The 16,617-nt window shown below is 40.3% G+C and overlaps 1 protein-coding gene across 1 annotated transcript in view; it reads left to right on the forward strand.

Annotated features, from left to right (window-relative positions):
- LOC126281215 (katanin-interacting protein-like) overlaps positions 1–16,617 on the forward strand; it is a 288,539-nt gene that overhangs the window by 92,849 nt on the left and 179,073 nt on the right. The window contains exon 6 of the mRNA XM_049979962.1: positions 7,897–8,034. Within this exon, the coding sequence (XP_049835919.1) occupies positions 7,897–8,034 (138 nt within the window). The remainder of the gene's footprint in view (positions 1–7,896; positions 8,035–16,617) is intronic.

Genomic DNA, 16,617 nt, shown 5'->3' on the forward strand with positions numbered 1-16,617 from the left:
ACCCAAGAGAACACCATCAGCATTGAACCATACAATAAAGCTGCATGCAAATTACGGCTGTAGTTTGCTCTGCTTTCAGCCATTCACAGTGCAGCACAGCAAGGTCGTTTTGGTTAATGATACAAGGCCAGATTGGTCAATCATATAGTCTGTTGCCGCCGCAACTACTGAAAAGGCCCCTCTTCAAGAACCACACATTTGTCTGGCCTGTCAACAGACACCCCTCCATTGTGGTTGCACCTACGGTATGGCTACCTGTATCGCTGAGACACAAGGACTCCCCACCACCACCACCAACGTCAAGGTCCATGGTTGATGGTGTGTGTGTGTGTGTGTGTGTGTGTGTGTGTGTGTGTGTGTGTGTGTGTGTGTGTATGTTGTCTAATCCAGAAGAAGGCTTTTTGGCTGAAAGCTTACTTGTTTAGCAATCTTTTTGTTTTGCCTAACTGCAATTTAACATCTCTGTTATAAGGTGAGTAGCAATCTATCCTTTTAATAATATTATGTAATTGGATAAATAAAAAATCTACTTGCCAAGTGGCAGGGGAACATGTATAAAAAAAAGGTTGAAATTAGCCAAGCTTTACAAGCCAGTGACTCCATCTTCAGGCAGTAGAGTTGAAGACAAAGGAAGACGAGTGAGGAAAAAGGACTGGAGAGGTCTAGGTAAAGGGGTGGATTTAAGAAAAATCCCTCAGAATTGCAGTTCAGGGGAGACTTATTGGACAGGATGAGTAGGAGAGACTGACTGTTGGGGACCAGACTGGATGAGATTTGAAAACCTGGAAGCTTAAAAGTGGAAGACAAGGTAATATGTAAGACAGAGATTACTGCTAAAACACTGTGTGAGTTAGTAAGAGTGAGAAGCTAAGTGCATTGTATGTAACAGAGATGGGAGTGTGATGGTGAAAAATAGGCAGGTAATAAAATGAAAGGTGCAGAAAACTAAAATAGATTGAAGAAATGAGTAGTTACAGTGAAGAAATGCTAAAATAGGAAAAATTAACATAAATTAAGGCGAAGTGGGTGGTGAGAAGCAAGGACGTGTTATAGTACTATTTCCCACCTGCGGAGTTCTGAGAAACTGGTGTCTGGGGGAGAAATCTAAATGGCACCTGTGATGAAACGAGCAGTGAGGTCACGACTGACATGTTGTAGAGTATGCTCTGCAACAGTATACATCCTTTGCCTATGTCATTTCATCCTAACTGATTGTAAAAGGCTGAAAAGTGTTCACCTAATAGCTGGTATATTGCATGTGTCATTTCACACGTGGCTCTCCCTTTGATATATGTATATTGCCAGTTACAGGGCTGGTATATGTGGTAGCAAGGGGGGGGGGGGGGGGTGCATAGCGCAAGTCTTGCAGTGGGGACGGTTGAAGGCATAGGAGCCATAGGATAGGGACATGGATGTGGAAGGAGCATAGGGTGTGACAAGAAGGGCGATGGAAAACTATTCTAGGTGTGGTGGGCAAAATCTCAAGACAGAATGGATCTCATTTCAGGGCATGATTTTAGAAAGTCATGGTCTTGTTGAAGTAGCTGATTAATAACAGGGTGATACTGAGTGACCAGTGGTGTGTTCCGAAATTGTTTTTTGAAGGGATCAGCTGTTCCAGGATTGTATGTGATGGTACAGGAAATCTGCTTTGTACTAGGCTGGTGGCATAATTACATCTAGTGAAGGCTGGGGTGAGAATGTTGGTGCATTGTTGTAAAGATTCTGTATCCAAAGAAATATGTTTGCCTAACATGCCAAGACTGTGTGGGAGAGAATATTTGACTTGGAAAAGGTGGCAGCTGCCAAAATGTAAATACTGTCTGTTAGTACGTTTGATGTGGACAGAAGTGTGTAGCTAGCCTTCTGTGATGACAAGATGAACATCGAGGAAAGTGGCATGGGATTTGTAATAGGACCATGTGAAATTGTAATTGAATTTAATTGAGAGAGGGTATTTAGAGATTCCAGGAATTTCAACAGCTCAGCCTCACCATTAGTTCACATGATAAACATGTCATCAATGTATCTCAATCAAACCAGGGGCTGAAGACTTATGGATCCCAGGAAAGCCCCCTTCAAGTGCCCCATGAAAAGGTTGGCGTAGGATGGACCATCCTGGTTCCTATGGCTGTACCCCTGATCTGTTTGTATGTCTGCACCTCAAAGGTGAAGTAGTTGTTGGTAAGTATAAACGTGATTAAGGTGAGTAGGAAGGATGTCATAGGTTTAAAATCAGGTGGGTGCTGACTGAGGAAATGTTCAGCAGCAGACAGACCTTGTACAGGGGGATGTTGGTATAGAGGTAGTGGTGTCAGTGCTGACAAACAAGGTGTGTGGTTGGAGTGGTATGATCATGGATATCAGACAGTCAATAAAATAGTTGATGTCTTTGATATGGGAGGGAAATCTTTGTAGTATGAATTGCATGTGCTGGTCAGCTAAGGCAGATGCATATTTAGTGGGTGCTTTGAAGCCAGCAAATATAGGATGGCCACAATGATTGGGCCTGTAGACCTTAGGAAGGAGGAAAAATTTGGGGGTGGGTGGTTTGGATGGGGTGAGAAGTTCTATGAATTGAGGTGTTACTCCATGTGAAGGGTCTGAGGTGTAAGGTAGGACTGCAGGTCAGTTTGACTCACAGGGATGAGACCTTGATGGCAGACACTGTATGTAGAGGTGTCAAACAGCTGGCGCAGACCTTCAGTAATATACTCCTTTCAGTCAAGTACCACAGTGGTAGATCCTTTGTCTGCTGGGAGCATAACAATGGAGTCATGAGCTTTTAGGAAACTTATAGCTTGGAGTTTTGCAGAGGACAGGTTGGGGTCTTGTTGTAGGGACCTGAGGAAGGGTTGTGAAGCAATGCTGGATGTGAGGAATGTTTGTAAGGGATGGTTTTAAGGTAGTGGTGATGGATCAAGTTTGGATTGTGGTTGGAACTGTTCAAGGCAGGGTTTAGTGTCACATCTGCTGCTGAAAGGTTTCGGGATTGGGTTGCAAAGTGATATTTCCAGTTGACAGTACTTGTGAAGGAAAGTAGGTCCTTCACCAAAGCCACATGGCCAACTGCAGGTTGTGGCTGAAAGTGAGACCCTTGGGTAACACAGATAATCCAGGAGGTGAGAGTGCTTTAGACAAGACGTTGAGGGCACTGCTATTGTGACTGGTTCTTGTAATTATGAATTCTCTGGTCTGGGATGCACTGGTGAAGACTGTGGGATGTTATGGTTAGATTTACTCAGTTTGCAGGAGAGGAGTGGTCGTTGATGGTGTGGCTGTTTAGGGAGCTGCAGAGAGACAGGAAGAGGAACACCACTGTTCAGGTGGTTTAGGAGAAGGTGGGAGAGCTTTTTGAGATTAAGTCTGGCATGTTGTTGCAGTTTGAAGTTGGCTTGAAGGATGATACCATCCAAGGAAACATGAAGGGTAGACAACTGCAGGATTTTGTAAAGGGAGAAGTCTGGTGGAGTGGAAATTGCCTGATGAGGCATATATGTACAGATTAGTTGGCTAAGGGCAAGAGATTGCTGAGTTTGAAACTGTAAAAGAGCCTGGTGCAGGTTAGGATTACCTCTAGAAACAGGGACTTTCAATGTTAGTCATTTGAAATAACTCCAAGGGACAAGAAGGTTTCAATAAACAGAATGTGGGACCAAAGTTTTGATAGTGAAAAAAAAGATGGGATTCATCATGGCAAGAGAGGAAGGACATTTTGTAGTGTTAGAAATCGTGGGAGTGGCAAAACAGGAAAGCAGAGGGTGGATAAAAGGTACAAAAATGGAAGAAAAGCAAGGAAAAAAATTGGAAAAAATCAGAAAAATTGTACAAAAATTGTGAGAGCAGACAATGGTTATTAGAGGTAATGAGTGCGCAAGACTTTCTCACCAGAAAATTGGTCTATATAACATGGGAGGGAGGGGGGGGGGGGGGGGGGAGAGGCAAGAAGAAGAAGATTGGAAAAGAAAAAAATCTGTTGGGAAAGTTGTGAAAAGAGACAAAAGTTTAAAAACTGGATAAACAGAGAGATAGAATGTTCTAGAACAAAATGTCAAGTACATAGCTAGGCAATTAAAGTAATGTAGGAGAGGGCAGTAAAAGTTGGTCAGAGTGGTTTGACAAAAAACAAATACACAAAAATGTGAAAGAACTACATAAAAAGAAAATAAATGGAGGATGGAAAAGAAAATAGCTGTCAAATTTGCGAATAAATTGGCGAAAGATGCTCAGGAGAAAGTCCTACAGTTTAGTGAACCGTAAATTGTTAAAGGCAAATTTGTAAATAACAATGGAATTGTATATGCAAATAAAAATGCACCTATCTGCATGAACAGAAATCAGTGCTGGAAAAGATGTAAGTGCAAAGTGTTGATTAATCTTGGTGATGCAGATGAATAAACAAATGGATTAGTACACATAGTAGAAAACAGATGACAATTTGAATGAAACAAACAACAACAAAACTGACAAGAGGGTTACATAAGAAAGAATGATGGCCACTTGGACCAATATAACAAAGAAACAATGTAATGTAATTGGATATATAAAAATAATACTGACATTTTTCTATGGGTTGTTCCAATGGGTATGAATGAGAAAGTAAAGAGGCATTGAAATCACATTATGGAGGAAAGGCGGCTGGCAGAAGTTTATTCTGAAAAATGTAGAAAGGATATTTGATGTATCAGTGTCATCTCTAAGCCTTACTTGAAACCTGACAGTATACAATGTAATACTGTATAATAAGGAAATAGTCTGTTAATTCAGTTTTGAACATATGAATGAAAAATTGGGATTTAAAGTCATGCTGATGATGAGCCCATTAGAGATGGACTGAAGCTTGCATACGACAAGTGTGGTGAAAGAAATCGGCTGTTTATTTTTCAAGGGAACTATCCTGGTGACATTTGCTGTAATCAGTTGAAGAAAACTGCAGAGATTGCACAAATGAAGATTTGAAGCGTGCTTCTGCCTAATTCAAGAGCAGTTTGCTAATCACTGTGCTATCTTTCCCAGTAATTCAGTTTAGATTGAACCAGATAGATTTGTTTGAATTCAAACTTGTCTGGATAGACATAGAAGCTTTAAAGTAATTGTCGGTATACAATGGCATCAGAAATTAATTTCAAATCTTATTTACATTTCAGTGTTGAATTGTGCTTTACAGACAGTTAAGATATTTAGTCACTGGCAGTGAGAATCCATTCTACAAATTTTGGCCAGTTTATAAACTGACAGTCTGGAGCCCCCAAAACGTCATTTTATCTTGGCCAGTGAAAATATTTACATGGAAGAAATCTGTTCTGATGTGTTTGCTGCCATCAAATATTAATTTGTTTGTGTTTTTAGAGGTTTTATTAATCCCAGTAGCAGTAGAATTGCTGAGCTGTTGAGTAAACCAGTGGAATTACTGTGTGTGTGTGTGTGTGTGTGTGTGTGTGTGTCCGTCTGTGCCATACATTTTTTAATGATTGTGAAGAATAAAATGTGGTAGATTAATTTTATAATTCATATTAAGGAGTAAAGATTAATTATTATGGTAGTTTTTAGGACTACATCGAAACAAGAATTTGTATATATGTCTACTCTAATTTATTTACCCAGACACAAATGAGACATTCGTGTTAGTTCCTACATTGACTGAAGTAACTTCCTGATACATAAAAATAGACAAACCTTATTTTACAACGAGATACAAGAGTTTGTATTTATATAGCGGTTGTGAGTTAAGCCTTTTAAATGTGAATAACAATTACTAGATCAGATTGATAACTAATGGTTTCACTGTCTTGAAAGCAGAGAGGGAACTTATAGAGAATTTGTATAGCAGCAGATAGACAATGTTTACATTAGATTCTGGATTATAAAGGCGAGGTGTCCATAATAACTTGAAGGTTTTACGGTAGATACTGATTTCAAATAGTTAAGGAAACATTTACTAGAAGAAAGGTGATCTTTATGGTCTATAGAGTTCATAGTCCATAGTTGTTTAAGACAGTCAGTATGCAGTAGAGATTTAAACCCAGAAAAATTCACTCTGTTTTTAATTTTGTTTCTATGAGCTCTGCTGAAGATGCAGCTACTTAATTAATTTGTACTCTGCTTCGTAAATTGTTTAATTCATTTTTATTAATAACTTTGTCATAATTTGCATTAGTATCATAAAACGTTATGCGTCACCTCGGTTCTGAGAGTTCCAGAAACTGTACAGAAAATTGGAATAGAGATCAACATAAACATCATTTCCACCCTTTTTGTTGCTCACAAAAACCACACATTGCATATCATACCACCATACAGCGAGACCTTCAGAGGTGGTGGTCCAGATTGCTGTACACACCAGTACCTCTAACACCCAGTAGCACATCCTCTTGCATTGATGCATGCCTGTATTCGTTGTGGCTTACTATCCACAAATTCATCAAGACATTGTTGGCCCAAATTGTCCCACTCCTGGTGGTATGATATGCAATGTGTGGTTTTTGTGAGCAACAAAAAGGGTGAAAATGATGTTTTTGTTGATCTCTATTCCAATTTTTGATTCGGTGTAGATCCCTCAGAGCGCTTAGTGGGTCACGCTATCCATAAACAGCCTTTTTCAATCTATCCCAGGCATGTTCAATAGGGTACATGTCTGGAGAACATGCTGGCCACTCTAGTCAAGCAATGTCGTTATCCTCAAGGAAGTCATTCACAAGATGTACACGATGGGGTCACAAATTGTCGTCCATGAAGACGAATGCCTCATCAATATGGTGCTGATATGGTAGCACTATCAATCGGAGGATGGCTTTCACGTATTGTACAGGCATTACAGCACCTTCCGTGACCACCAGCGATGTACGTTGACCCCACATAATGCCACCCCAAAACAGTAGGGAACTTCCACCTTGCTGCACTTGCTGGACAGTGTGTCCAAGGTGTTCAGCCTGACCAGGTTGCCTTCAAACTCGGCTCTGATGATTATCTGGTTGAAGGCATAGGTGACACTCATTGGTGAAGAGAACATGATGCCAATACTGAGTGGTCCATTCAGCATGTTGTTGGGCCCATTTGTACCACACTGCATGGTGTTGTGGTTGCAAAGTTGGACCTCGCCATGGGCGTCGGGAGTGAAATTGCACACCATGCAGCCTATTGCATACAGTTTGAGTTGTAACACGACGTAGTGGCTGTACGAAAAGCATTATTCAACATGGTGACATTGCTGTCAGGGTTCCTCCGAGCCATAATCCGTAGGCAGCAGTCATCCACTGCAGTAGTAGCCCTTGGGTGGCCTGAGCAAGGCATGTCATCGACAGTTCCGTCTGACTGTATCTCCTCCATACTCGAGCAACATCGTTTTGGTTCACTGCGAGACACTTGGACACTTCCCTTGTTGAGAGCCCTTCTTAGCATAAAGTAACAATGCAGACACAATTAAACTGTGTTATTGACCATCTAGGCATGTTTGAACTACAGACAACATGAGCCATGCACCTCCTTCCTGGTGCAATGACTGGAACTGATCGGCTGTCGGACCCCCCTCCATCGAATAGGCTCTTCTCATGCATGGTTGTTTACATTTTTGTGTGGGTTTAGTGACATCTCTGAACAGTCAAAGGGACTGTGTCTGTTATACAATATCCACAGTCAACAACTATCTTCAGGAGTTCTGGGAGCTGGGATGATGCAAAATGTTTCTGATGTGTTATTTGCTGCTCCAATCTCTTTACTTATTTAATATGTTTTATGAGTTGGCAGTCCCTTCATCACTTGCATTGTAACCATTGCTGTTATAATATTCACAGTTCACCTGCTGAAACTTTTTACCTGATTTTATATTATTTGTCTGATTTAGTTACTGCCTTTTTGTTGACTTTTTAAGCAAGTGTTGTGCATATTTTATCATTTCAGAATTATAACAAATCAAGAATCCATTCCTTCCGAGGTGCCCGAGATGTAGAAATTACTCTAGATAATAGGCTTATATTTTGTGGGGAGATAGCACGCGCCTCTGGTGGCATTTTGGGAAGCACAGAAGCATTTGGAGATGTAAGTGTATTAAGTCAAATTTTTCTATTTTTTAAGGATCAGAAGTACATTTATGTTGTTCAAAGGAATTATGTTCGGGATTTGATGAGGCTAGCAACTATATTTCAGCTTTCAACTTCATGAGAATAGTTCACTTTGCCACTGATTCCACTGCCCATGCCGTTACAGCAACAACCTCTTATTGTGAAATACAGTTCAGGGGAACCACCAAAATACTACTGTGTAATCATTGTTTGAATTTTAAGTGTTGTTTGTAAGCGATTCAACATGTACCTGAAAAAAAGTGAATTTGATTTTTATTATTATTGTAGAGATACATCACATTCAATGAGTGTACATGTAATATAGCAAATGTCAGCAATAGAAAACATTTAGTATCACGAAACTTCTAGTGAGCAACAGTTTTGATAAGGCTTACAAAGAACAACATTTTCAAACTTAGTTTACTAAAATCTTTAATTTTGCAATATTCCTTTTTTAAAAAAAATAATTCTTGAGCTGATTCGGAAAGTTACTGTCACAGACACCATTCTGTAGGTTTTTACACAGACTTATTATTACTCTGATACATTAATTTCATACCTGGGTGCTAAGGCAAGTGCAAAAAGAAAGAGGGATAAGTAAAAAAGTTGTCATGGTCTTTCTGACTGTAACTGTAGAGGAAATGCTACTTCAGGAAAATCAGTTGGTAATGACTGCAGGTAAGCTGTCAGTATTTCATCTAGTGAGTTCACTGTATGCCGGGGCCATGAGGCAACTAGCTGAAGTGGTAGTAGGGCTCTCTGTACCTAATATCCTGCCACACTGACCCATTGACCTCAGCCCAGGTCATTGTGATCATCTTCAACATCATTGTCACTGGTTACTCATTAGAGATTCACTTCTGAATATAGGCTACCTATTCACTTCTGGATAAAGGTTGCCTCTAGACTTTTTGCACTTTTATGCATGCACTTTTTCTAATGTCATCTACATATACTTTCTACAGGTCAGTGTGTCTCTGTTTTCTTATCTCTTGGATTTTCAGCAAAGTACTTCCTTGGTCCATGTGCCATCCATTTGTCTGCATGTGTGTACTGCCCACCCCTTCATTTCACTTTCATTAAAGCCATAATTACATCTTCCACTCCAGTTTGTCCCCTGATCTATTTGTTTGTTTCCCCATTTCTTATAGTAATTCTCAACATGACTCTCTCACTCACTGAGTGCCATTCCATTTATGAATTTCTGAAATTGTGTGTGGCACACAGTGTCCCACTTTATGGGCTTACCATTAAAACTGTCCTCTTATGCTGTCATCTGTCCTTCTGCAATAACCTTGATCTTTTACAATACCATCAGCCCTTCACCCTCACCAGTCAGATCCTTCATGATCATACAATTTAAGCTCAGACCATACTTGACAGCCTGTACTCCTTTCACAAAACCCTTTTACTCTGTGGTTATAATCCCCTGAATGTCATTACTAAAATAGAAACTCATGCCCTTCAACAGTTGGGACAGCATTCCCAGCACCATCTGAGGAAAGTGTTCCAGCCACTCATCTCATATGCCTGCATTGCCAAGAAAAAGCTACTCTGGTCTAACCCACTCAACCCCTTTTAGCTGCCTACCATACCTTACTCATTGACTCTGCCTTCCACAACCCCAAAAACTTCCTCCACTCTACGTGAAACACACTGTTCCTGAACACCCATCCCATAACATTTTTACCAACCTTTCTGCCAAAACCCTGATCCCTGCAGAAGCCTCAGTATTTTCTAAAGTCCTCAGTTTCAACCATGCTGGACTTGTAAAGGACCTTATCTCCCTTACTTGTTCCCTGCAGTGGAAGCATTTCTGCACTACACACTCCACCTAACAATAGCCAACCGAAACCCTGTATAGAACATTGTTTACAACAGTTACAGCCTCCCTCTAACTATGATCCACGTCTCCTTCCACTCATTCATCCCCTGGTAATCATTCAGTGATTTGGCACTTCTAACATTGCCTCTCTTTCCTTTCCTAAATCCTTCCCCTTGGAACACATTGCTATTCATAACCTGGAAAACAATTCAGGCTTCTTGCAGACAAAGGCTCTACCACAGTAGTCTTGAATCATTGTGATTATGTGGCCGAGTGTCTCCACCAACTTTTTGACACCTCTGCATACAACCCATGATCCTATTCCCAAAGTCCAACATGACCTCCAGCAGCTCCTCAAAGTGTTAGGTCAATCCCAAAAATCTTACTCCTGAATCCATCTCCCTCCACACACCACCACTCCTACCAAAGCTACTCCTCAAACTCACTCTTAGGTCTACCTACTGATTGTCCCATTGTGCGTGGGTACAATGCTTCTGCAGGCTGAACCTCTCTGCCCTTGTTGACCAACATCTCCAAACTATTGTCTGTAACCTCCCATCCTACATTCGAGACACTGTTACCTTCCTTCACCATCTCTTCACAGTTCCTGTCCCATTACCACCAAACTCCTTGTTGATCATTTTGGATGCAGTGTCCTTGTACACCAACTTTCCCCATGACCATAACTTTTCCCAATGTCCTCCTGATACCAAACCTCTCTAGCTCTTTCCTAATTCTACTAACCAACCACTTCCTGACCCACAATTACTTTACCTGAGAAGGGCAAATGTACAAACAAATCTGTGGTATTGCCATGAATAATTCATGTGGCACCATCCTATGCCAACTTATTTGTGGGCTGTTTGGAAGAATCCTTCCTATACAGTCAACACCTAAAACCCCTCATTTGATTCAGATTCATTGACAGCTTTTTCATGATCTGGACTCACAGCAATGACAACCTTTTCTCTTCCCTCCATAAACTCAACACCTACTCCCATATGCACTCCACTTGGCCCCTCTTGATTGAACAGCCGACCTTCATACGTGTCGAGTCACGCTACCCGTGGACACTGCATCTGCAGTAAGAAGTACGATTTGTCAAAATACACCGATACCTTATTAGAGCCTTTAATGTGAGACAGTGTCCTATCAGCCTCATCCATAAACAAGTGTACTGAGTCATCTGCTTCTCTGACACCAGTTAACCTGTTAACCAGCCACTGACCAACACCCCTCCGATCTCCCAGTACCACCATGGCCTTAAAAGGTCAACCACATCCTCCACCAGGGTTTTAACTACCTCTTGTGCCCTGAGATGGAGGATATTGTACCCACATTAGCCAAAGCAGTGTTTCACAACTCACCCAACCTAAAGAATAGTGTTGTCCATCCATAGTCCAATTCTGCTCCCAATTGTGCACCCCATGGGCAATCCCCATGTGCTATCCCATATACCCACTAACCAGCTCGTACTACAGTCCAGCCACAGGCATTTTCCACCCAATAAAAGGCAGGCTCATGTGTGAAAGCAGCCGTGTTATGTATCAGGTATGCTGCAATTACTCAACAGCTATGCTGCAGTTATTGTCAAGTGACCACCTGTCTAGTAATGTGAATGGCAGTACTCATGTGAATGGCCACTGCCAGATTGTAGCAAACCGCAAACCTGACAATCCAGTTGCCAAACATGCTGCACACCATAATACAAATGATGTCAACAGCTACTTTACTAAGTAGGCCAGGTGAATATTCCTTTCCAACACAAGTTTCTCTGAACTACTCAGGTGGGAATTGTCTCTCCAGCATATCCTGTGGTCTTGCAATCACCCTGGCCGGAACCTCTGTTAACCTGTTTTCCAATGCTTCACCTTACCTTTTCCGTTCTCTCTTCTGTCTACACCACACCTCCTCTGTCCATATTGTGTACTGCCTCCTCCCTCCCTCCCTCCATCCCCCCTCCCCCTGTCCATTACTACCTATCTTCATTCAAATTTTCCTGTCCTTTTCCCCTCTCTCATCTCTCCCTTTCCCTCTTTCTGTACCTCTCTTTGTTTTACCCATAGTACTCCTTTCATTGTGTGCAACCATGGACTTGTCTGCCTTAACAGCTGCCTCTTTCCCACTGCACCCTCCTTGCATCCTTTCCTACCCTCTCGCCATTGCTATCAGCTCAGGCAACTGCTTTCAGTAATTGATAATCAATAATCAGTCTCATTGTGCCCACAGGACTGTGCGTTTGGGTGTCTGTGTGGTTGTGTGTCTGTGTGAATGTGTGTACTTTTACTAGAAAAGGAGCAAGAGCTTGAAAGCTAGTGGGAACACTGTTTCCTGTTACATGGGTCTATGCTCAACACATCACTTCACTATAATTGAGTGGTTGCCTTTTCCTTATTTTATGTTTTTGATTTTAGAAACGTAATTTAGTTGACCAAAGAAGCTTCTTGTCATTTATACTATTCTGTTTATTTCTGTTGATGTCCTTTCAGTCATCTTAATATACTCTAAATACTAACAAGAACCCGTCAGCTTTCTGTCGATGTCCATTCAGTCATCTTCATATGCTCTAAATACTAACAAGAACTCATCAGCTAGCCAATTTGAACAGTTTTTCTGTCAGGCAGGAAGGTTATACATTACTTTAATCTTTTTATAATTGATTTTCAGGTCAGTATACAAACTTTCTGTGTTACATTATTCCATCCAAGGGGAAACAGTACTATCTTATCAGCAAAATAAAGGTACTGATCCATTAGATTTTGGGTTGCAACTGTAGAAACTTAGTTTCTTCACTTGATATTTCAGCTGTATTCCACAATGCCTCTAGCCACAGTTACACAATGGCACCGATGTTGTTGTCTGTCTAAGAAATATGCATAAATTGAATCTGTGGTTGGATGCCTGATGCATGCTTGGATAACACTACATCGATAGGTGCTGGACAGTAGGTATTTTTTAGTGAGTCGATCAAAGAAAGCTGCAGGTTCTGTGATTGGTGCAGATTGAAATGACCATTTCTATTAATCCTCCTTCATATGAATTTCTCCTGCTTTTTTCATAACTGCATCGCAGGATGATGAAGGCATTGGCTGGCCACTATGGCCGAGCGGTTCTAGGTGCTTCAGTTCAGAACCGCACTGCTGCTACGGTCGCAGGTTGTAATCCTGTTTTAGTTTTAAGTAGTTCTAAGTCTAGGGGACTGATGACCTCAGATGTTAAGTCCCATAGTGCTTAGAGCCATTTTGATGAAGGCATTGCTAGAAGTTCAACATTGTCATAACAGCAAAGAGTGACCTATGTTAATGCAGTAGTCTGCTACAGCCATTTACCTTCGATGTTCCGTACACCTTTCAGGGTGTGACTGCCCAATGTATTAAAATCCACACTCGCGAGGAATCTTGTAAACCAAGTCTTGAGAGTATCAAGTCATTTTTGATGGAATCCGAAACTGCTAGTCTCATCAGTGGGGGCCGAAAGATAGTTTAACGTTGTGCTTGGTGAGATGTAACCTGTTTTTTACGACAGGTTTTTCACATATAGTAGAACATTCGTGAACTGAAAATCCTCTACTTCTTTTTTGTAATTCCGTATGTCCATTTTAAAAGCAAAACGAGGATAATGGAATGTAGTCGAATTAAGTTTGGTGATGCTGAGGGTATTAGATTAGGAAATGAGACACTTAAAGTAGTAAAGGAGTTTTGCTATTTGGGGAGGAAAATAACTTATGATGGTCGAAGTAGAGAGGATATAAAATGTAGACTGGCAATGGCAAGGAAAGCGTTTCTGAAGAAGAGAAATTTGTTAACATCGAGTATAGATTTAAGTGTCAGGAAGTCGTTTTTGAAAGTATTTGTATGGAGTGTAGCCATGTATGGAAGTGAAACATGGACAATAAATAGTTTGGACAAGAAGAGAATAGAAGCTTTTGAAATGTGGTGCTACAGAAGAATGTTGAAGATTAGGTGGGTAGATCACGTAACTATTGAGGAGGTATTGACCAGGATTGGGAAGAAGAGAAGCTTGTGGCACAACTTGAGTAGAAGAAGGGATCGGTTGGTAGGACATGTCTTGAGGCATGAAGGGATCACAAATTTAGCATTGGAGGGCAGCATGGAGGGTAAAAATCGTAGAGGGAGACCAAGAAATGAATGCACCAAGCAGATTGAGAAGGATGTATGTTGCAGTAGGTACTGGGAAATGAAGGAGCTTGCACAGGATAGATTAGCATGGAGAGCTGCATCAAACCAGTCTCAGGACTGAAGACCACAACAACAACATGTCCGTTTTAAATTTTATTCATAGGACCTTGTGTATCAGTTGGAAAGAGTACGATTTTTTTCAAAACTCTTTTTAAGGAAAAAAAAATCCCTCACCCTGCCAACTGCTGGTGCCAGCATTGCTGTGTGCCCTATCCACCATAATTCTGAGAAGGGTGGCGACGATTGTTTGCACATAAATACAAGCCCATATGGTGCAGGTTCCTATAAACTTTGTACCTCTAGGTGCCATCATCTTAGTGACGAACCAAAACATCGAAGAATGGGAAGCATCCCTCATTTTTGATTTCTGCTGTAAATTGAATATTTGCGTGGATGTAATTTAGATGGTGTAAAAATTCATATAATTTATCTCTACCATGGGGCCACACTACAAAGCTTCATCAACCTACCCTGTAAATACTGTGGGTTTTAAAGATTAGATTAGATTAGATGTACTTTTCATTCCAATTGATCTATAGTGATGGGATACTCTGGGATGTGGAACATGGCTTACATTATAAATAGAATACGTTATAAATCTTTATAAAATAAGAACAGATATTCTAATGTATTTCCACAGTCCCAAATGAAATTGCTCTAGTGGATTTGGAATCGTATCCAATGTTCACATTATGTGATATTATTAATAACATACATGCATCATTCAGTTCTGCTAAGAAATTCATCAGCAGATTCGAAGGAGTTGGCTACCAATAAAATCTTTAGACTATTCACAAACTGAATGATATTTTTATGCCTGCTGGCATGTTATTAAAAATGTATTGAAAATGTATAATAATAGTGGACATCTTTCTGAACCAAAATAATCGACTTTAAAATGTTTGTGAAAGTTATTTTTATTTCTAGTATTGATTCCATGAACTGAGTTGTTGGTTTGTAAAAAAAGATATATTTTTAATGACAAATTTCATTAAACTAGTTGACTACTGCACCTTTTTCTCAAAAGACCTCCATAGGCTTCCAAGGCTGACAAGGACTACCCATAGCCACATAGTGTGTTCAAAAAATTCATTATCAACTAAAAATATGTTGATGTTACAACATATGTAAGCAAAGATTAATCTTGTTATCAACAATTTTGCCAATAATATATCAATAATTCTAAAGGGGAACCTTATTGAATAAGTATATCATCTCAAAGCCGACTAATAAAAACAGAATTATTCATTTTGGGTGATTTAAGTTAGCAAGTAAAGTCTATGAGCTGCATATTTTATGAGCACATCTTCTCATAAGGGGTCTGAATAGCAAGGATAAGTGTTTGATGCTATCGTAATTTGGAGAGCCAGTGTTCTCACTATTGGTCGCATAAGAATTGCAAGTGGTGATAACCCGTAGGCAGAATTGGAACATCTTAAAAATGTGTTCCTAGAAAATGGATATTCATTCCAGATACAGAGAGCACTTGATACATGAAAACGGCAGACCAAAAACAAGATTGAGGTTTTTAGGATACCAGCTTACCTGCCATGTAATGGGAGTGTTTCTACGGAAATAGGCAGAATACTAAGAAAATTTAATGTTGAAGAGATGTTTTGTCCTCCAGCATTTGCACTTATGGTTTCAATCAAAGACGACGTAGCGCTGTGGAAGGCAGTGTGTTATAGGATTCTGTGCAAATGTGGTGAATGTTATATAGGGTGACTCTTGCACTATTCAGGATCATATTGTGGAGCACCAGTGGCATAATCACCTCCTCCAAGCCAGAAAATCTGCTATAGTTAAGCATTGTATTTTTATTGGTAGTTCAGTGAATTACAACGAAGAAAAAATTGTGGCCAGCACTTTGAGCTTTTTGAACTCCGTCATTAAGAAACCTGTGGAAATACAACTATTTGAGCACCTTACCAATTCAGTCTGTGATTTCTTGTTATATACTGCATGGAATCCTGTCATTGGAAAACTCAATACTCTGTAGAGCCATCATTGTTTTGCAATTTTATTGGATGAAGGTTAATTTGTTATCAATAAAGCAAGCTTCCGCCATAGACAGTACTTGGAGCAAGGCTCAAGAAGTGGGACAAATGTTCAGATGAATTCAAAGTTACGGAAGAAATGATACAGATCATATGACTGTACGTGAAAGAACAGTTAAACACTGGACACCATGCACCCACTAGTCATTGTTGAAATAGGGTTAATAGTGTGCATCCAGTTTTTCTGCTGAGTTGTTGTTTCCATTTTATGCAATAGTATTAAAGGACATAGTTAGTATCAGAAATTGAACTTGGTTTAAACAGCAACATGAGACCAACAGTAGTTCACAATCTGGTTGGAGCCCATACTGTGAACACACATAAAACTCGTAGCACGTGAAGAAGACAGATGGGTCAGTTGTTGAAATATTGTGCGTAAAATGGAAATAACAACTCGGCACAACACTCAAAAGCACACTATTAATCAGTTGCACTGAGAAAGCCTGAGAGATCACCTCACTTCACTGTAGGCGGAGGAG

The sequence above is a fragment of the Schistocerca gregaria genome, chromosome 7 (assembly GCF_023897955.1).
Source record: "Schistocerca gregaria isolate iqSchGreg1 chromosome 7, iqSchGreg1.2, whole genome shotgun sequence".
NCBI lineage: Eukaryota > Metazoa > Arthropoda > Insecta > Orthoptera > Acrididae > Schistocerca > Schistocerca gregaria.